The following is a 22,148-nucleotide window of genomic DNA, read 5'->3' as shown; positions in this document are numbered from 1 at the left end:
AGTCAATTGAAATAAATAAATTAGGCCTAATCTATGGATTTCACATGACTGGGAATACAGATATGCATCTGTCTGTTGGTCACAGATACCTTAAAAAAGGTATTGGCATAGATTAGAAAACTAGTCAGTATCTGGTGTGACCACCATTTGCCTCATGCAGCGCGACATCTCCTTTACATAGAGTTGATCAGGCTGTTGATTGTGGCCTGGAATGTTGTCCCACTCATCTTCAATAGCTGTGCAAAGTTGCTGGATATTGGCGGGAACTGGAACATGCTGTCATACATGTCAATCCAGAGCATCCCAAACATGCTCAATGGATGACATATCTGGTGAGTATGCAGGCCATGGAAGAACTGGGACATTTTCTGCTTCCAGGAATTGTGTACAGATCCATGCGACAAGGCCGTGCATTGTCATGCTGAAACATGAGATGATGGTGGCTGAATGACATGACAATGGGCCTCAGGATCTCGTCACGGTATCTCTGTGTATTCAAATTACAATTGATAAAATGCTATTGTGTTCATTGTCCGTAGCTTATGCCTGCCCATACCATAACCCCACCGCCACCACTCTGGTGGACATTCCTTAAGTCAGCATGCCAATTGCATGCTCCTTCAGACATCTGTGGCATTGTGTTGTGTGACAAAACTGCACATTTTTAGAGTGACCTTTTATTGTCCTTTTATCTTTGTAATGATCATGCTGTTGAATCAGCTTATTGATATGCCACACCTGTCAGGTGGATGGATTATCTTGGCAAACGAGAAATGCTCACTAACAGGGATGTAAACAAATTTGTGCACAAAATGTAAGAGAAATTAGCTTTTTTTATGGAACATTTTTGGGACTTTTTATTTCACCTCATGAAACATGGGACCAACACTTTACATGTTGAGTTTATATTTTTGTTTAGTGTAATATCTACAAATGGATCACAATGTTCCTTGATTTATAACAATAAACTAAGCCTCAATGCCTTTCTGCGTGAGATAATCAATGGATTGGTGTTTGGGGGAGGAGAAGCAAGTTTCATAACTGACCAGCTAACGTTACAACACAGTGGAAACAGAGAGAGAGCAGTCAGACTATCTGCAGGAATTCACCCATAGCCTCCTGTGAAGACTGGTATTGTAATAAAAGAGTGGACACCCTGAGTGTGTTTGTGTGTTCGTGTCCATGTGTGTGTCTGCAAGCACATTTGTGTACTCACTTGGTGAAGCGTATCTCCAGGTGTGAGGTGAGGTACTCCCTAGGAGTGAAAGTGTGTTCCCATATCACCATGTTGGGTACGTAGTTGATGGAGAAACACAGCTCGGACAACGCCGTGTGAAGCTTATCCAGGCTAAGAACACACACACACACATCAGTTAGGCATTAAAACCTCATTTCGTTCAGATTAAAGGGGAAATCTGTGACAGAGCAGATGGATTAAATTCCTCCAGCACCACAGCTACTGTTGTTTTTACACCCCCCTTTTTTGGCTCAGACCTGAATCTATATTATTATACTAGCCCTGCTGGTGGTCTGTTTCTATGTATCTTACTGGATGCTGAGAATTAGGAGTAGAGTCGAGAATTAGGAGTAGAGTCGAGAATTAGGAGTAGAGTCGAGAATTAGGAGTAGAGTCGAGAATTAGGAGTAGAGTCGAGAATTAGGAGTAGAGTCGAGAATTAGGAGTAGAGTCGAGAATTAGGAGTAGAGTCGAGAATTAGGAGTAGAGTCGAGAATTAGGAGTAGAGTCGAGAATTAGGAGTAGAGTCGAGAATTAGGAGTAGAGTCGAGAATTAGGAGTAGAGTCGAGAATTAGGAGTAGAGTCGAGAATTAGGAGTAGAGTCGAGAATTAGGAGTAGAGTCGAGAATTAGGAGTAGCGTAGTATAATAAGCAGGAGGGCAAGTGGTGGAAATATATTTTAGCATGGTATTATTCAAACACAGTGGGAAATAAAGTTTGACCAGGGCCCATACTAGTGCACAATGTAGGGAATAGGATGCCATTTTGGACGCATGTAGACCATGACTTGCAAAACCATCGATTAATAGTGTACTGTTGAAAACATCTGAAAGTGGAGAGGAGGTCATGGAGTGCAGAAGTGGGGGTGGAAGTGGCCATGTCTCTGTGTTTCAGGCCTCTTTCCAAATTTGTCTTTCCTTTATTCCTCGGAATTGGAGGAGAATATCCAAGGTTCCATCCCCGTGGACGTTCTCCAATTTGTTTTGAGAAAGAGGAGAGGACGAATCGAGTAAAGACACATTGGGAAAGAGTCCCTAACCTTACTGAGGGACCCTACAGAGTATACACTACTTACTTGGTGACCAGCAGCCTGTTTTTCCTCATGCTCTCTACTCCAGGCTTCTCTCTCTCAGGCTCGCCTTTCTTCCCCATCTGCTTCTTTGACTTCTTGTTCACCGCCTGACTGATGGTTTTGGCACAATGTTTTGGCAGCAGCTACAACAGGAGCAACAGGAAAACCCCTTTAACACCCACAGACCAATAAGGAATGAAGTGACAAATTATATTTCGAAAGCACTTAGTTGGAACGTGCACAACTTAGGCTATATTGTGTTGTATTTACTGTCTATGACCGAAATAGAATTACGAAAAGTATCTGACTTAAGACCTACAGTTGAAAAACTTAAACGGCTAGTGGATAGGTTCAGTTCCAACATACGAATCAACAAGTTATGCACTCACTGTAAGCCTAAATCACTAGGCCTAAACTGTGTTTGGGAAACGGCCCTTCAGAAATTATAATAAATTAGATGGTTATGGAATGACACAAGCGGTTATGAGAGCAGACCCAGACCCCTCGCTCCAAACCCCTGATTAATTAATCACCATGACAACATGCACTCACCTGGTTGCTTAGCATTAGTGCTGAGCGATTAACCGAAAGGTATTTAAAACAACTAACTGAACAACATTGGTTAAATGATTTGAATTCCATTTAGTTTTGTTTTTTTCTGTGAGCTGAATGTGCACATTGCGCTGAATTTTCTCTAGAGATAAATCAGATCATACATGAACGGTGCGATGTAGTAGGGAGTTGTAGTTTCCAACAAGCCAATGTTCTACATAATTTAGGGCAGAAAATGTGATAATTAGCTTGACCATAATCAATTGCGCGCCTACTTGTCCGGTCTGTGTTTCTTTTACACCCGCTACGTAAGAGACCAGAAGAATGCGCTACATAGAGAGCAGTTGCCTCGAGAGATATTTTTACCTGAAAATACATGATACTTCGAGAGGTATTTTGACCTGAAAATAGAAGATACTTCGAACGGTATTTTGACCTAAAAACACATGATACTTCGAGAGGCATTTTTACCTGAAAATACATGATACTTCGAGAGGCATTTTTACCTGAAAATACATGATACTTCGAGAGGTATTTTTACCTGAAAATACATGATACTTCGAGAGGTATTTTTACCTGAAAATACATGATCTAAGAAGTGATTGATTCAGCAGTCATAAAAGTATGCCTTATTTTACATTGAAGAACTACTAAAATGTTGATTTTATCACAGCATAGGCAGCAGCTTTATAGAGATGACAAAAACTTTAATATTTTATTAAAGTAAAGTAATGTGAATAAATGATGGTTAATAAGTGATAAGCAGTAATGGGCAGTCACTACCATCATGGGACTTTTATTCATTGTTGTATTCTGTGTTATTACAGCATTCAACCCACATAATACATACTGTAGTGCATTAAATGTTTACAAAAAATGTTTAATGAAATCAAAAATCTTGATTATTTTTGAAATAATCGAACCGACTTCAAAAAGCATTTATAGTGCCTTGCGAAAGTATTCGGCCCCCTTGAACTTTGCGACCTTTTGCCACATTTCAGGCTTCAAACATAAAGATATAAAACTGTATTTTTTTGTGAAGAATCAACAACAAGTGGGACACAATCATGAAGTGGAACGACATTTATTGGATATTTCAAACTTTTTTAACAAATCAAAAACTGAAAAATTGGGCGTGCAAAATTATTCAGCCCCCTTAAGTTAATACTTTGTAGCGCCACCTTTTGCTGCGATTACAGCTGTAAGTCGCTTGGGGTATGTCTCTATCAGTTTTGCACATCGAGAGACTGAAATTTTTTCCCATTCCTCCTTGCAAAACAGCTCGAGCTCAGTGAGGTTGGATGGAGAGCATTTGTGAACAGCAGTTTTCAGTTCTTTCCACAGATTCGATTGGATTCAGGTCTGGACTTTGACTTGGCCATTCTAACACCTGGATATGTTTATTTTTGAACCATTCCATTGTAGATTTTGCTTTATGTTTTGGATCATTGTCTTGTTGGAAGACAAATCTCCGTCCCAGTCTCAGGTCTTTTGCAGACTCCATCAGGGTTTCTTCCAGAATGGTCCTGTATTTGGCTCCATCCATCTTCCCATCAATTTTAACCATCTTCCCTGTCCCTGCTGAAGAAAAGCAGGCCCAAACCATGATGCTGCCACCACCATGTTTGACAGTGGGGATGGTGTGTTCAGCTGTTTTGCTTTTACGCCAAACATAACGTTTTGCATTGTTGCCAAAAAGTTCAATTTTGGTTTCATCTGACCAGAGCACCTTCTTCCACATGTTTGGTGTGTCTCCCAGGTGGCTTGTGGCAAACCTTAAACAACACTTTTTATGGATATCTTTAAGAAATGGCTTTCTTCTTGCCACTCTTCCATAAAGGCCAGATTTGTGCAATATACGACTGATTGTTGTCCTATGGACAGAGTCTCCCACCTCAGCTGTAGATCTCTGCAGTTCATCCAGAGTGATCATGGGCCTCTTGGCTGCATCTCTGATCAGTCTTCTCCTTGTATGAGCTGAAAGTTTAGAGGGACGGCCAGGTCTTGGTAGATTTGCAGTGGTCTGATACTCCTTCCATTTCAATATTATCGCTTGCATTGTGCTCCTTGGGATGTTTAAAGCTTGGGAAATCTTTTTGTATCCAAATCCGGCTTTAAACTTCTTCACAACAGTATCTCGGACCTGCCTGGTGTGTTCCTTGTTCTTCATGATGCTCTCTGTGCTTTTAACGGACCTCTGAGACTATCACAGTGCAGGTGCATTTATACGCAGACTTGATTACACACAGGTGGATTGTATTTATCATCATTAGTCATTTAGGTCAACATTGGATCATTCAGAGATCCTCACTGAACTTCTGGAGAGAGTTTGCTGCACTGAAAGTAAAGGGGCTGAATAATTTTGCACGCCCAATTTTTCAGTTTTTGATTTGTTAAAAAAGTTTGAAATATCCAATAAATGTCGTTCCACTTCATGATTGTGTCCCACTTGTTGTTGATTCTTCACAAAAAAATACAGTTTTATATCTTTATGTTTGAAGCCTGAAATGTGGCAAAAGGTCGCAAAGTTCAAGGGGGTCGAATACTTTCGCAAGGCACTGTATCACTACTTAGCATGGACTGTGATTAATCACCATGACAACAGAACCTCACCTGGTCGCTGAGCGTGCATTGCTCGGTGCAGATGTCTGTGATGAGGTTGCGGGCCTGTTTAGCCATTTCATCCAGAAACATGTTGCACAGGGACAGGCTTCGGTCGCCTATGTGGTGCCTCTGTAGGAAGGGAAGAAAATGTTGTTATCTTGGGGAAAGCTACACTATATATACAAAAGTATGTGGACACCCCTTCAAATTGGTAGATTTTGCTATTTCAGCCACACCCGTTGCTGACAGGTGTATAAAATCGAGTACACAACCATGCAATCTCCAAAGACAAAGATTGGCAGGATAATGGCCTTACTGAAGAGCTCAGTGACTTTCAATGTGGCACCGTCATAGGATGCCTCCTTTCCAACAAGTCAGTCTGTCTGATTTCTGCCCTGCTAGAGCTGCCCTGGTCAACACTCACTACAGTTCCAAACTGCCTCTGGACGTAACGTCAGCACAAGAACTGCTCGTTGGGAGCTTCATGAAATGGGTTTCCATGGCCAAGCAGCCACACACAAGCCTAAGATCACCATGCGTAATGCCAAGCGGTAGCTGGAGTGGTATAAAGCTCACCACCATTGGACTCTGGAGCAGTGGAAACGTGTTCTCTGCTGTGAGGAATCCCGCTTCACCATCTGGCAGTCCAACGGACAAATCTGGATTTGGTGGATGCCAGGAGAACACTACCTGCCTGAATGCATAGTGCAAACCTTAACGTTTGGTGGAGGAATAATGGTCTGGGGCTGTTTTTGATGGTTCGGGCTAGGCCCCTTAGTTCCAGTGAATGGAAATCTTAACGCAACAGTATACAATGATATTCTAATGCTCTTGTGGCTGAATGGAAGGAAGTCCCCACAGTAATGTTCCAAGAAGAGAGGAGGCTGTTATAGCAGGAAAGGTGGGACCAACTACATATTAATGCCCATGATTTTGGAATGAGATGTTCGACAAGCAGGTGTCCACATACTTTTGGTCATGTAGTGTATATAGGAGATTGGCTGGTGGTTGCGCAGTAGATGGTTTGGTGAATGGCTGTTTGTTAGCCTGGTCCCAGATCTAATTCCATCAGTAGATGTCATTGCCAAACAGATCTAGAACCTGCGGTTTGTAGGAAGAGATGGTCTGAGTGAACCTGTCATTCATAGGTAGCCAACCCGTAACATTCCCCACTGACCAAACAGTATACACTGACACACTAAAACTGGTCACACACAGTCCCCACACACAACTCTGGTCAAACAGTGCACACACCCTCTAAGCTGCGAGAAAAGTCTATCTGATGCTAAGACTGACCTTTGACTGAAGTTCCGTGATCTTAGTTTTGTTCCAAATGGCACCCTATTCCCTATATAGTGAACTACGTTTGACCAGGGCCCATAGGGATCTCGTGAAACGTAATGCACTATATAGGGAATAGGGTGCCATTTGAGATGCAGGCCTTTTACTGTTACTATAAACTGCTGTAAAAAGTTTTCTGTGCAAGATGGAAATATTCTTGGAAACATTTAGAGCTTTTCCAACATAAATAACTTTTGCAGCTGTCCAAAGCTGTGCGGAATGGACATAGGAAGAGGAACATTTTGAAGACATGCTGAGAAAGGGAGTTTTGTGTTTGAATAAGTGAAATCCAAGCCTTCTATGTCTCAATAAATCTCTTTTATTTCTCTAAGTGCACTCAGACAGCTCTTAAGCAAAAGGCTCTCCCTTGACCACTTTGCTCGGCCACATGAGAACGCCTATTGTGCCACTTATTGTGCCGCCTATTTCAGTACCGTTTTTCAACCAATTAGGAGTGAAAATATGTCTTATTTACCAAACTAAATGGATATTAGAAGGCTACATGTTTGTTAGGAACAAACACTTCATGATATGTGCCCGGTGTATTTCAAAAGAGAGGGAAACAGAAATCTGTTGTGGAGCTTGTGTGTGCTGAGGGCTTTCACATTCCCCCTGAGAGTAGCTAGTAGATGTACCAGTGTATGGTTCAATTACAGATTTAATAAATCATGCTTTTCAGCCCTCTGCTTCTCGGTACACATCTGGGTACATTGACCACAGCTCTGGACGCTTCGTTCTGCGACATTCCACAACCCACAAAAATTTGCTGTGACTTTCCTGATTCTCTGTTGACTCCATCCTGCTGCTCTGGTCACATGCCCTAACAGCATGGAAGGAAACACAGGTTATGTCACAAATGGCACCCTATTCCCCATGTAGTGCAATACTTTTGACCAGTACCCATGTGTTCAAAAGTAGTGCACTGTTTCGGGAACAGTGTTCTATTTGGGATGCACCATGGGCCCTAGCAGCACTGAGACGGAGCTGATGGAGACCTACACACATGCAGCCTCCCTCCTCCCTCCCTCCAATCCCCAGGTGCAACAATGACATTATTCAGTGTGTGAGACATCCTATGAAATGGCCTGCTTCTCTGAGACTAGCAGTCCCCATAAGTGCTAGAAAACTACTGCATGAGATGAAACTCCAAATTGAATAGGTTGCTACTGCACCAGGAGCTTAACCTAAGATTCCAGCTCTTGGAAAGAGATCAAGTCAAACTTATTAGTATGCATACAAAACATTTGAAATCTTTACATTGCAAGTATAATACACAAACATGTCTGGGTTCATTTAATAAACATGTATTTTATGTATTAATTTACCCATTATTTAAGTAGGAAAGACCCTTGAGTACCTTTTGACATTCAACTAGGAAAGAATTTTGAAAACGTATTTTGCAAGGCCGATCTGATCAATTAAACATATTAGTTATTTAGGTTGAAAATAAGATTGTTTCCTAAATGACTAGATCCCAGAGTGACCAGCCAGACCTTAGTGATGCTTACTGTGATGTTTTGTGATATGGTCGTTACATCATATCTCAATGCGACACTTCACTCACCTCCTCAGGACAGAGCTCATGAGTGCAGCTCATGAAGTGGGTACAGAGCAGAGGGAAGGAGATGGAGTGACGAGACTGGGAGGGCAGCTCCAAACACTGCTGGAACATCTTCTCAAACGCACGACTGTAAAAGCTATCAGAGGCGAGAGAGAGAGAGAGGAAAGGAAAGAGAGAGAACAAAGGAGAGAGAGAGAAAGGAAAGATATTAGAAGAGAGAGAGAGTAAATAGGGAAGAAAGAAAGGGAGAGAGGAAAGAGCATGAGCTGCCAACTTCATCATATATCTCTGGTCCAATAATACCTAATCTGTCCAACCATCTCATCTCCTGTCCTGACCTGTCTACACCAAACATAACAAAGAAAAATAACATAACAAAACCCCTAACAGACAGTTAGTTACCATGGGGTTTTATAGGATGAGTGATGGCTCTATAGCCTATTACCTTTTACTATGTTTTCCTTGAAAACTATTTTTAACTGGATCCAATCTATTTGTATTGATGTTATGCATTTTCCTGTGTTGCAGTTTTTACTTTTGTATGTATATTTGATGTGTTTTTCTTAGTATTTTACTGCTTCAATTAAACTACCCAGCAATAATTCTTCATGTTTTTCTGAATTGGAGTCCCAAATGTAGAGCCCCTACCAGAAGATGGAGAGACTATATGACCTATTAGTTTTTACTATGTTTTAAATGTCTGTGTAACTGAACTGAACATGGAGGTAAATGTAAATGTAGACCCTAAAAGAATAAGCCCTGTGGAAAACGTATTGTCCAGGGAGTGTACTTGTACATCAAGCTGCCTCAAGCTATGGAAACATGAGATATATGCTCCTGCCCTCTGGGCTGTTCTGGTTCGTTTATTTACCAGAATATGGAGAGGTCAGATGTCTCCACCAGCATCTCCACCAGGGAATCCACCATCTTGGTGTGGAATATAATGGTATTCATCATCTTGCCCAACTCACGGTGGTCTGCGATGCCCAGAGAAGCCTTGGACACACTGGTATAGGCCTAACCAAGGGGGAAACAAGGCATTATTGGTATAGGCCTTACCAGGAGAACACTTTCTTTGGAGACACTATTAAGGTCAGCCCAGGGGAAAACAAAACGTATTAACCCTTAATAGTTCATCATTCTTTACTCATGTATGCCATGTTGTTTCCAGCTGAAGTGGCTTTATATCTACAGGACCAGTCCAAAGTTTGGACATACCTACTCATTGAATGTTTTTTCTTTATTTTTACTATTTTCTACATTGTAGAATAATAGTGAAGACATCAAAACTATGAAATAACACATATGGAATCATGTAGTAACCAAAAAAGGGTTAAACAAATAAAATATATATTTTATATTTGAGATTCTTCAAATTAGTCACCCTTTGCCTTGATGACAGCTTTGCACACTCCTGGTATTTTCTCAACCAGCTTCATGAGGTAGTCATTGTTTGTATCATGTAGTTTCAGGTTTTTGGACAAATCATATTCCTATTAGTAGCATTCCTTTCTCTCTTTCCCCAAAATTCCCCCTTTCTTAAGAATCAAATAAAAACATGATCCGATTTAAATTTGGAAGTCAGTGGGAGTCTGGAAGGAAAAGTGTGGTTGGATGAGTTACCATGTCATTAACATCTAAGGAAAGATTTCTGGGAAGATGTCTGCGTTAACTTGATACTTGATACTACTGACAATGGCCAAACAATACAATTTCCTCCCAAAGCAAGACAGTATGCAAAACAGATACTCTGCAGAGTTCAAGACATTGCTTTCTTTGATCGTGGAGATCGTAAAAAGGAAAATGGCCACAGTTCTGAAGCCCTGAAGCAGCGATGCCATCAGTTATTTTTTTGGAGACCAAAACTACATCCCAAATGGCACCCTATTCATAGTGCACTACTTTTGACCAGAGCCCTATGTAGTGAATAGGGTGCCATTTGGGGTGCCATTTGGGACACACACCAAGGGCAGTGAAACAGCTGTGTTACCAGGGCACAACGAGTCCTTAAAGAATCCAAGTCCAAAAATAAAGCGTGAAATCCATCAAATAAAAACACACACACTTTTTGGAAAGAAGTGATTTCGAGCTACACAAGTGTGAGAAAATGCAGCGAGAGCGTTGACTCGAACATGTTCCGCTGGTTCTCAACATCTCTAAAATGCCTGCCAAATAAAAGAACGTTTGATGCCAACCTGGTACCACAACCACATAAAGACATTTAGCAGGTGCTAAACTCACACAACCACCTGTGGTTCAAATGTCTGAGAAAGGACAATAAATAGAAAAAGTAGGCAAGAGGAAAACTTAAGAGTAAGAGTATTGATATTCAAGGCCTATTTTGAAACTTTAAAGTGCTGTTGCATGGTTGTCACAATGCCATAATCAGAACAGAAATAGAAAACAGCACTGTGGAGAAAGGAGACATGAAGAAAGACAGACGAGAGAGAAAAATAAGGGTTAGGGTTTATCTTCTCTTCCCTCCATCCAGTCCAACTGTGTCTCAACCATTGTTTGCTAGTTGGAGTTAGATGACATGCAAGACTTTGTTTAGATTAATATCACTAACATGACATCACTGTGGTAATGGCAGTTTGTATTTCTCATCCAACACGTTCACTTAATGGATCACACAAACAGCAAGTTTCCAAAGTAAAACTATGAACGATTTTTTTCTTCTTGAAAATAATGAAAAGTACTTAACAGAAAGGACATTGATATGGCTTATGACAAAGTCTGTCTGCCAGAGTGCTGAAATGGCTCACATGGCATGTGGGTTATGGAAGGAGAAGAGAGTACCTTTAGAAGAAGAGTGTTCTTGTGGAACACAGACTTAGGTTCTGATCCAAACATTAATCTTTCAGGACTAAGAACTCCATCTTGATATTCACTGTCATATTCTTACTTACAACCAGCTGTTTTTAGGGATGACAGCAGCACCTGAATATGTAGGCCTATATTGTATATATAGCTAGCTGTTCATACATTTGTCAGCTGTTCTTGTACAATATGTTTAAATACTTCCTGAATTGTCTTTGTCCCTGGCAAACAATGAACCAAAGATGCATAGTGAATAAACCAACGTCCTGCTTCTTGGTATCTGAGCAGTTCTGTTTTTTCTATCTTAGTGTACAGCACGAGAGGCTGTCTGTGAAGGGTGTAGAGCAGCCAGTAGAAAAACCATGAGACTTGAGAAAATAGTTGTTCAGCTGTGTTGGGAAAACAGTTCCCATTCCACACATGGAAGCTTTTCTCTTTTCCCCCTGCCTTCCCTGGCCTAATTTACCGACTAAACTGAGAAACTTTTCCAAGTTGAAGCATTTCTTGCCGAGGCCCTGAGCTGAGATCAGACAACATCTCAGAGGGAACTGATTGGGATGGCCATGGCATAGCCTCTGTTCCAAATGGCACCCTACTCCCAATGAAGTGCACTACTTTTGACCAGGGCCCATAGACCTAGCCCATAGGGCCCTGGTCAAACGTATTGAACTATACAGGGAATAGGGTGCCATTTGGGACGCATCATGAAAATCCATCTGAGTGGAGGGCTGGGCCAATCAGACAACGGTGGAACAAAGAGTCGACCAACGGATCAGGGAGAGTGATGTGGGTCCCTGGCAGCAGGGGTGGTTGTGATGATCTCAGCAAAGTACTGAGGAGCCAAGCATGGTTGAGAGAGCAAGACAGAAAGAGAGTGAGCGAGACAGGGATAGATGGGTTAAGGGATGGGTTAATAGGTGAGCAATGATTCTTAAGCAAACACAGCTTCAAAGAATAATATTTATTGTCATTAATTCCAAATAGTTTTTAAGAAATGTAATGGGGCCCAGAATCTATCCTCCTATATCCATAATACAGTATCTCTGAAATGCATGACATTGTATTTTTCATAACTTCAAATAACACGCACATGAATTAAAAAATAAAAATATTTCTTTATGATGGTTAGACATTTGTCACTAATGACAGACAGAGCGTACTCCTCCTCCTTTCAGTATTTCAGGCCATATCTTCTCCATTACTAGTCTGTTAAATTCATTCATGTGTGGGTTATGTGGTTGACATAGAGCTGGTGGAAGAGAGCACAAGAGTGCTCTTGTGGAACAGACAGGTTTAGGTTCTGATCCTCACATGAAGAACTCCACCTCGATAAATAAGGACTACTCAGTGACATTCATACAACCACACTACTTGGCAGTATGCAGCACCTGAATATGTAGGCCTATACTGTATATATAGCTAGCTGTTCATACATTTGTCAGCGGTTCTTGTACAGGCTGTTTAAATACTTCCTGAATTTGCTTTGTCCCTGGAAAACACCGAACGCAAAGATGCATAGTGAATAAACCATCGCCCTGCTTCTTGTTATCTGAGCAGTTCTGTATTTGCTACCCTAGTGTACAGTACGAGAGGCTGTCTGTGAACGGTGTAGAGCAGCAGCCAGAGGGCCTGTATCACAAAGCATCAGAGTAAGAGTGCTGATCCAGGATCAGATCCCCCTCTTATTCATTACAATCTAAAATACAAAACTGATCCTATATCAGCACTCCTACTCTGAATACAAGATCTGAGCCTGTATTCACAAAGCAGCTCAGAGTAGGATTGCTGATATAGGATCATTTTTGCCTTTTAGATCATAATAAATAAGATCATATGAACAGATCCTAGATCCGCGCTCCTACTATGAGATGCTTTGTGGATAGGTGCTCAGGTCATTCTCTGATCTATAGATAGGCGACAGGAGTAGGGTAGCACGCTAAACACTGTTCCCTTATTACTGTCCCAGAGTGCTAATTATGGCTGATGAGATGGAGGGGAACCTGGTCTACTGTATCTACCGGAGGTTCCGTTCCCCTTCCCCAACACACACAATGGGCTATAGGACACGACAGCACAGCACAGCACAGCACAGCACAGCACAGCACAGCACAGCACAGCACAGCACAGCGGCCTATAGATAGGAAACAGGAGTAGGCTGACAGGAGTAGGGTAGCATGCTAAACACTGCCCCCTCATTACTGGCCCAGAGTGCTAATTATGGCTCATTATGACACACACAGTGCTAATTACAACACACACACCTAGCAGTGGCCTCAAAGCCCAGACATGGGTTCAAATAATATTTGAAATCCTTCCAAATACTTTAAGCCTTTGCTCTAGCCTGCCAGGATTGCCAGATGGGTTGGGTTTGACACTTTCCAGACTATTCTTTTGGTTCCATTGAGCTTGCCTGGTGCAATTGAACCAATAGAATAGTCTCAAAAGTGTCAAACCCAGTCCAGCATTGTGAAAGGATTCTGAATACTATTTGAACCCAGGTCTGCCTCACAGCCACAAAGCTAGTCTCATTTTCCTGATGGCGTCTTACCTGCAATCTGAACCAGTCCAGCCTCATGCCCCTGAAATCAAACACGTCCCCGTCTTCCACTGTAACACCGACAGAGACAATTCACTCAGATATGGGATCACCATGACACAGGAGGACACAGGAGGGAGGGGAGCGGGAGGAGAGGTGGAGAGCGGCTCAGGCTCCTACTCAGCCCACCATCTGCCCTCCCTCCTTTCATCTGTCCATCACTCAGCCATTACCAAAACAACACCTGTCTCCACAGACAAAGGCTTTTAGTGCTTAAGGCTAATATAGATAGATAAAAACAACTAAGCATGATTAATTAGACATTTTCTAAACTGGAATATTTACTGTACCGCAACAGAATACATTTAATTGTGTTAGGTCGGGTCAACATAAAAACAACTACGGTAAGCATTGGCCAATACAAGTAGAGGTTTTCTAAACTGGAACATATACAGCAAAAAGATGGAATTAACTCTCTTTTAGGTTGGATCAACAACATGGGTCTAAATGAGAAACTGTATATATTTATGTTATTTCTGTAATATGAGTGGCAGGCCGTGTTAGGTTGAATACCTTGTTTGACGCTGAGGGACGTCATGGTATTGACGAAGGAGGACATGATGATGGACTCATCCTCAGGACAGACGGACAGATTCTAGAGGAGAGCAGAGGAAAGCCTCAGACACTGTTTACAGTAGAATGCTGTGAGGGGATCAACTGAGCAAATACAAGAGAGTTTTACATTGCATCTCAGAGAGCGAGATGTGGCCAAGCAAAGAATAACATCAACAAAATACTTGGTCTCCATCTAGTGGTCAGCTCTGCTTTTTTCCCTTCAAAATATCAACCTGCATATGGGTCTTACCATAAATAAATGGGCCAATGTGTGACATCAGGGTCAACATCTCTAAATGCTTTGATATACAGTGGGGAGAACAAGTATTTGATACACTGCCAATTTTGCAGGTTTTCCTACTTACAAAGCATGTAGAGGTCTGTAATGTTTTATCATAGGTACACTTCAACTGTGAGAGATGGAATCGAAAACAAAAATCCAGAAAATCACATTGTATGATTTTTAAATAATTCATTTGCATTTTATTGCATGACATAAGTATTTGATCACCTACCAACCAGTAAGAATTCTGGCTCTCATAGACCTGTTAGTTTTTCTTTAAGAAGTCATCCTGTTCTCCACTCATTACCTGTATTAACTGCACCTGTTTGAACTCGTTACCTGTATAAAAGACACCTGTCCACACACTCAATCAAACAAACAGACTCCAACCTCTCCACAATGGCCAAGACCAGAGATCTGTGTAAGAACATTAGGGATAAAATTGTAGACCTGCACAAGGCTGGGATGGGCTACAGGACAATAGGCAAGCAGCTTGGTGAGAAGGCAACAACTGTTGGCGCAATTATTCGAAAATGGAAGAAGTTCAAGATGATGGTCAATCACCCTCAGAAAAAAATAAACAGCATGTCTATATGTTTTAATAGGTGATATAATAATTTAATACAATAGTATAATACAATGGGTTTTGTCAACAAAATCATTGACAATAATAACCAATAATGAAATCATTATAATCAGTAAACTCTTCAAGCCTTGTGTGTGTGTGAGTCTGTGTCTGAAAACTAGCCGTCAAATTCTTGCTTCCTCTGTCCTTATTTCCTCCCATCCTTGCCTCTCCTTGAAAGTGCATTGTAGCCTGAGGGGAGGAACCTTCACTCCTCTCCCCAAATGTGCTTTAAGAGGGAGGTGAGGAATGGGGGAAACATTTGCATTTCCTTGATCCCTGGCCGAGGAGTAGGGTTGTTCTGAGTGTTCTGACCTAACAACATCAGTCAAGCACCAATGCTAACTGGCTAACATTGGCTAGCTTGCTAGCTACTTCCAGGCACAAATGAGAGAACAGCTCACTCTGACCATTTTACACGCCATAGCAGAGCTGGTTAGGCTTATTTTATGTTTTCCAGAGCGTTGGTGACTGCGACTGTGCAGCTGGCAAAACATGTATTATACTTTTTTCCTAACGTTTACTGACACCGGCCATATTCAACGGGTGTTGAGCGCTCATAAATTCATCAGTTATTCTGCGCTCTGGCACACTCAGACGAGAGTGCTCTAAAATCTACCTGCTAAATCTATCGATAGGTGTCGCAGTGACATCATAAACATTATATTTAAATAGTAACTTGCATAGTGGAGTCTTTTGTTTAGGCATGTAGCTAGCAAGTTAAACAATGAACCATAATACCAACTCATATTATGAGTGAATCTGGAGGTAGCTAATCAACCAGGTTCAATGTTAGCTAGCTAATATTAGACTATAACTAGCGATGCAAATGGCTCTGAGATACAAATATTACTACACGTAACGTTACAGTTGACATTAAAATTACTTTGACAAAGTTAAAAACATGTAATATCTGAAAATGTAGCTAGCTAGACTCTCTTACATGGATGGCCATCACTCGCACAGAGAGGCTGCTGCAGACTACACAGACTTGAGATCATTGGCCACTTTAATAAATGGAACACTAGTCACTTTAATAATCTATTATTAAATAATAATCTATAATCTATAATCTATTATTAGTCTATTATTTTTTGTGTGTTTTTATTTTTTTTATTTTACCCCCCTTTTCTCCCCAATTTCGTGGTATCCAATTGTTTTTTTAGTAGCTACTATCTTGTCTCATCGCTACAACTCCCGTACGGGCTCGGGAGAGACGAAGGTTGAATGAGTCCTCCGATACACAACCAACCAAGCCGCACTGCTTCTTAACACAGCGCGCATCCAACCCGGAAGCCAGCTGCAACAATGTGTCGGAGGAAACACAGTGCACCTGGCAACCTTGGTTAGCGCGCACTGCGCACTACTTAGATTTCTGTGTATTGGGTATATGTTGTGAAATTGTTAGATATTACTTGTTAGATATTGCTGCACTGTCAGAACTAGAAGCACAAGCATTTCGCTACACCCGCAATAACATCTGCTAAACGCGTGTATGTGACCAATACAATTTGATTTGGATGCTTCTCCCTCTCTGTCACGGATGCCATGCTAGCCCTTAGATTGAAGATGTAATGTTTTATACAACAGCCTTCTGTGTATTCTCTTTTCGACTCCATCTGCATATTTGCAATCAAATGCCAGGATTTCCTCCATCTCCTTAGCTATCATACTCTAATTCCACTGATTTCAAAACTAGGTCCTCCAGAAAGTGGAGAGTTAGAAAGGATTACCTACACATACTGACCAGCTCATACTATAGACAGAAGCACAATACATGGCAGACCAATCCGAACTCATCTCTCGGCATTATCTCAGCCAATCATGGCTATTGTGAAGGTTGCTCACTTTTTCGTGGCTAAACCAACTAGGCTGGTAATTTAACCATTTTATTTGTATTTACAGATGGCATACAAGTTTGTTATTAAGGCACATGAAAGTTCACGTTCCAGAAGGCATTCCTGCCAAATAAACGCATTTAGATTAAAAAAAAGGTTTATGTTCAAATGGCTCCTGTGAAGTAGCGACACATGACATACACCTAGTTTCCTGAAACGAGTCACATTTGTGGAGATCTGAGAGGGATTGTTTGATGGGTGGTGACATGGTGAGACCTCCACCGTACCCTCTGAAAGGCTTGGTGAAATTTTGGCAATATTGCTTACATCTGTTCAAATCCTCTCAGATCTCAACAAGTGTCTAGGGGTAGGAGCTAGGGATTGCTTCTGGACAGGGCCCCACAATCCTTGAGGTGTGTGGTGGATCTACAGCATGGATTTGCACAGGTGTAAGCTGGACACACCCACGGCACCCTATCAGGCTGATCAGACAACTCTGTGTAGCTGAAGACCTGCTGTAAACAGTTTGCATGTCTACTATTCACATTATTGCTTCATTCCAGCTAGTTAGATGTGCAACCACTGACTAACTATAGCTAGGGGAATATCTCTAGTCTATCAATATATACTGTTGTTTTGGCTGTATGGCATCATTTAATAAGATAACCAATGGTTAATAAGGTAGCTAGGATATATCAGTCTGCTAACCATTTACAGTAACAGCAGTTCATTAATAAGTCAATACACATTAAATCTTATGCAGAAATTGAGAAATCTTACTTAATCTTGGCACTGTGGCACGGTATGTGCAGCTATTAATCGATGAATTAATAAATAATTATTTCATAGAATGGAGTTAGAAGGGTGAACTCCTACTTTGAAAGGACAGGAAATGTTGGCTTTGCACTTAACCAATGACAGGCAATCAACAGTTAACCCCACCCACATGTGAAAATCAAAATATGAAGGGTTAGGGTTAGGGCTTGGTTTTAAACGCAAAAACAAAAAACACATTTTTATTTTTTTCTATTTCTATAAAAAAAAAAGAATAAATACGCCGTTTTCACCCTCCTGATTGCTCCATTTGAACTCGGAAATCAAAAAACGTACACGGACAGTAATCTTACCTCAGGAATTGAACTACAACCACAACATTTCGCTACACCCCGCGATAACATCTGTCACATATGTATATGTGACCAATACAATTTGATTTGATCTTGCCAATATTGTCCACGGATAATTATCTTGACCGCCGTAACAACAGACACCAAAATGTTCTGTCAATTCTCCAGATGAACATTAATTCCCGCACTTTGGCTGTTGTTCAATCGTCTGCAGTATCACACACGATCTTTATCACTTGACTATCATTCAGAAAACCCTTTCCTGAATCAGCTGATGTTGTGTGATAAATTCCCCACGTAACTAAACAGCTACACATAAAAAATGCACATCAAACAAATATTTTGCCAAATTATTGAAGAACCCCGTTAATGCCTGGATATAGCCCTTAGCCATGGTATATTGGCCATATATCACAAACCCCCGAGGTTACATTATTGCTATTATAAACTGTTTACCTATGTAATTAGAGCAGTAAAAATAACTGTTTTGTCATACCCGTGGTATATGGTCTGATATACCATGGCTGTCAGCCAATCAGCATTCAGGGCTCGAACCACCCAGTTTATAATATATAATAAATACTAGGATATTATGAAACAAAGGGATAACATTGACTAAATATACAAAATTGCACCCTATTCCCTACATTAGGTAAACTATTTTTGACCGGAGCTCTAGGAACCATTGTCAAAAGTATTGCAATATACGGAATAGGGTGCCATTTGGGAGGCAAACCAATGTTCGCTCCAGAGAGCAGTCTCACCTGTACTAGCTCGTTGAGCACCACGGCGTCAAAGCCAGACAGGTACTGGACGTAGTATCTCTGCATGACAGGACCATACTTCCTCACGTGGGCCCTCAGTTCCTCCATGTAAAAGATCAGCTCTGCAATGTGCCTGAGGACATAGAATAGCAAGAGTTATCTAAAAGAACAGAATAGACCTACACTTCATTAGTATGCTCAATACTCCTTCACACCATGGCATTCCTTAAAGGGTCATTTTACTCAAAAATGTTCTTTACTTTCTCTGCTTTTGATATTGTCCCACAAAACGGTGCATGTCAACATTCAAGTTAAGACACATCACTTTCAGTCTCCTAATGGCCAAAATCAAGCAAGAACAAAAGTGCCATGAAGAAACATTTTGACACAGACTTTTCAAGGAGGTAAACACAGTGCCACAACATTTCATGAGGGGTAAAGGGAAATCCCATAGTTACAAGTTGAATCAGTAGGATGTGTCTTACTTGTCAATAAAGTCATCTGTGCTCTTCTTCTGGATGTTGTCTGCATGTCGTAGCAGCCAAATGATCTCATCCCGAGCGAATGACAGAGCCATGAACACAAACAGGGCCTACGAAGAGGACAGGAGTCAAGTTATATAGTTACTTTCATCCATCAATTAGTCACGTCTTTCAGGATTTGAATCCTAATCCTCTGATCACTTTACAGTTAGTCCAACTAGCACAATCATGTTAACAAAACTAGAGTGCAGATAGTGCTAGTCCAACTCAACAAAAAAAAAGACTAGAAAATAAATAAATATTTTATATTGTCACATACACAGGATAGGTGCAGTGAAATGTGTTGTTTTACAGGGTCAGCCATAGTAGTACCATGGCCCTCGAGCAAATTAGGATTAAGGGCACATTGACCGATTTTTTACCTTGTCGGCTCAGGTATTCAAACCAACAACCTTTCGGTTACTGGCCCAACGCGCTAACCACTAGGCTACATGCTGCCCACTAGTGTTATTATGATGTAACATTATCGTGTTAAGATAAGTAGACAACTGTGGTGTATGTCATGAGCTACAATTTTTCTTCTAGCTTTCAAATAGGCACATTCTTCTCTTCTCCTCTTCCCTGCAACTCTTACTGGGTCCTTACTGTACTAGAGAAAGTAGTGTACTATGTTTTTTGTCAATATACTTTGTAAAATATTGGTTAATAAACAACTCTAAGTGGGGGCCTATAAAATCTGTTTTAAAAAAATATTAAAATTCAGTTATATATTTTCCCAAATTATGTTTCCTCAGTTGTATTTTTTCTGGTTTTTATATATATATATATATATTTCCACTCTCGAAATTACAATTGTTCATAGAGAACAACAAAATTGGATGTTCTGAGTCCATGGCAACGCTCAACTCATATCTGAATAAAACATTTTTGTGCATCTGGCCATTTAATTGTGAATCTATCGAGTGAGGAGTGCAGTCTAGCGATGGTTCTGCAAAGTTTTTATCCCAGGATCCCGGGATAATGTTAATGTTGCATTGATTAGATAGTACCTGGGAGATGTGATGTCTGATACTTGTGAGATGTGTTTATGACAGTTTGCGGTGGAACGTGAAAATTGTATCTATTTTCAGAGTTGTTTGGCGTGCTACTCAATAGGTGGACCTGTTGGAGACCCCTGGTCTAATGTAACATTATCATAACTAGAGAGCAGTAGTGTGGTATCTTAGGGCCCAGTAATCTAGATTGTGTTAGTCCAACTCCATTACCATATTAACACAACTAGAGCAGTATTGCAGTGTTGTTTGTGTAACACACGGGATATAAACTCAGGTCTCCCACTGGAGCAACCAACGTCTTAGACCGTTAGACCAAGACACTGGATTTGAAGCTCGCAGGCGGGGCTATGAGCAACCCCCTCTCTATGGGGGTGCCACAGGGTTCAATTCTCGGGCCGACTCTTTTCTCTGTATATATCAATGATGTTGCTCTTGCTGCGGGCGATTCCCTGATCCACCTCTACGCAGACGACACCATTCTGTATACTTCCGGCCCGTCCTTGGACACTGTGCTATCTAACCTCCAAACGAGCTTCAACGCCATACAACACTCCTTCCGTGGCCTCCAACTGCTCTTAAACGCTAGTAAAACCAAATGCATGCTTTTCAACCGTTCGCTGCCTGCACCCGCATGCCCGACTAGCATCACCACCCTGGATGGTTCCGACCTAGAATATGTGGACATCTATAAGTACCTAGGTGTCTGGCTAGACTGTAAACTCTCCTTCCAGACTCATATCAAACATCTCCAATCTAAAATCAAATCTAGAGTCGGCTTTCTATTCCGCAACAAAGCCTCCTTCACTCACGCCGCCAAACTTACCCTAGTAAAACTGACTATCTTACCGATCCTCGACTTCGGCGATGTCATCTACAAAATAGCTTCCAACACTCTACTCAGCAAACTGGATGCAGTTTATAACAGTGCCATCCGTTTTGTTACTAAAGCACCGTATACCACCCACCACTGCGACCTGCATGCTCTAGTCGGCTGGCCCTCGCTACATATTCGTCGCCAGACCCACTGGCTCCAGGTCATCTACAAGTCCATGCTAGGTAAAGCTCCGCCTTATCTCAGTTCACTGGTCACGATGGCAACACCCACCCATAGCACGCGCTCCAGCAGTTGTATCTCACTGAACATCCCTAAAGCCAACACCTCATTTGGCCACCTTTCGTTCCAGTTCTCTGCTGCCTGTGACTGGAACGAATTGCAAAAATCGCTGAAGTTGGAGACTTTTATCTCCCTCACCAATTTCAAACATCTGCTATCTGAGCAGCTAACCGATCGCTGCAGCTGTACATAGTCTATCGGTAAATAGCCCACCCAATTTTACCTACCTCATCCCCATACTCTTTTTATTTATTTACTTTTCTGCTCTTTTGCACACCAATATCTCTACCTGTACATGACCATCTGATCATTTATCACTCCAGTGTTAATCTGCAAAATTGTAATTATTCGCCTACCTCCTCATGCCTTTTGCACACAATGTATATAGACTCTCTTTTTTTTCTACTGTGTTATTGACTTTACTCCATGTGTAACTCTGTGTTGTCTGTTCACACTGCTATGCTTTATCTTGGCCAGGTCGCAGTTGCAAATGAGAACTTGTTCTCAACTAGCCTACCTGG

At 41.3% G+C, this 22,148-nt stretch overlaps 1 protein-coding gene across 9 annotated transcripts in view; it reads right to left on the bottom strand.

Moving 5' to 3' along the window:
- LOC110520324 (nck-associated protein 1) overlaps nucleotides 1-22,148 on the bottom strand; it is a 58,981-nt gene that overhangs the window by 14,780 nt on the left and 22,053 nt on the right. For 6 of the 9 annotated variants that reach the window (XM_021597565.2, XM_036974828.1, XM_036974829.1 and 3 more), the window contains 9 exons: nucleotides 19,462-19,568; nucleotides 18,977-19,109; nucleotides 14,299-14,379; nucleotides 13,737-13,805; nucleotides 9,240-9,385; nucleotides 8,372-8,504; nucleotides 5,476-5,595; nucleotides 2,314-2,453; nucleotides 1,217-1,348 (listed from right to left, as the gene is read on the bottom strand). In XM_021597565.2, the coding sequence (XP_021453240.2) occupies nucleotides 1,217-1,348; nucleotides 2,314-2,453; nucleotides 5,476-5,595; nucleotides 8,372-8,504; nucleotides 9,240-9,385; nucleotides 13,737-13,805; nucleotides 14,299-14,379; nucleotides 18,977-19,109; nucleotides 19,462-19,568 (1,061 nt within the window). Of the gene's footprint in view, nucleotides 1-1,216; nucleotides 1,349-2,313; nucleotides 2,454-5,475; nucleotides 5,596-8,371; nucleotides 8,505-9,239; nucleotides 9,386-13,736; nucleotides 13,806-14,297; nucleotides 14,380-18,976; nucleotides 19,110-19,461; nucleotides 19,569-22,148 lie in introns of all 9 variants that reach the window. The other 3 variants (XM_036974833.1, XM_036974831.1, XM_036974832.1) reach the window with 1 other exon arrangement.

This window comes from Oncorhynchus mykiss, chromosome 3 (assembly GCF_013265735.2).
Source record: "Oncorhynchus mykiss isolate Arlee chromosome 3, USDA_OmykA_1.1, whole genome shotgun sequence".
In the NCBI taxonomy this organism is placed as follows: domain Eukaryota; kingdom Metazoa; phylum Chordata; class Actinopteri; order Salmoniformes; family Salmonidae; genus Oncorhynchus; species Oncorhynchus mykiss.
Note: the sequence above shows the minus strand (reverse complement) of the source record. Positions and strands in the feature narration are given on the sequence as shown.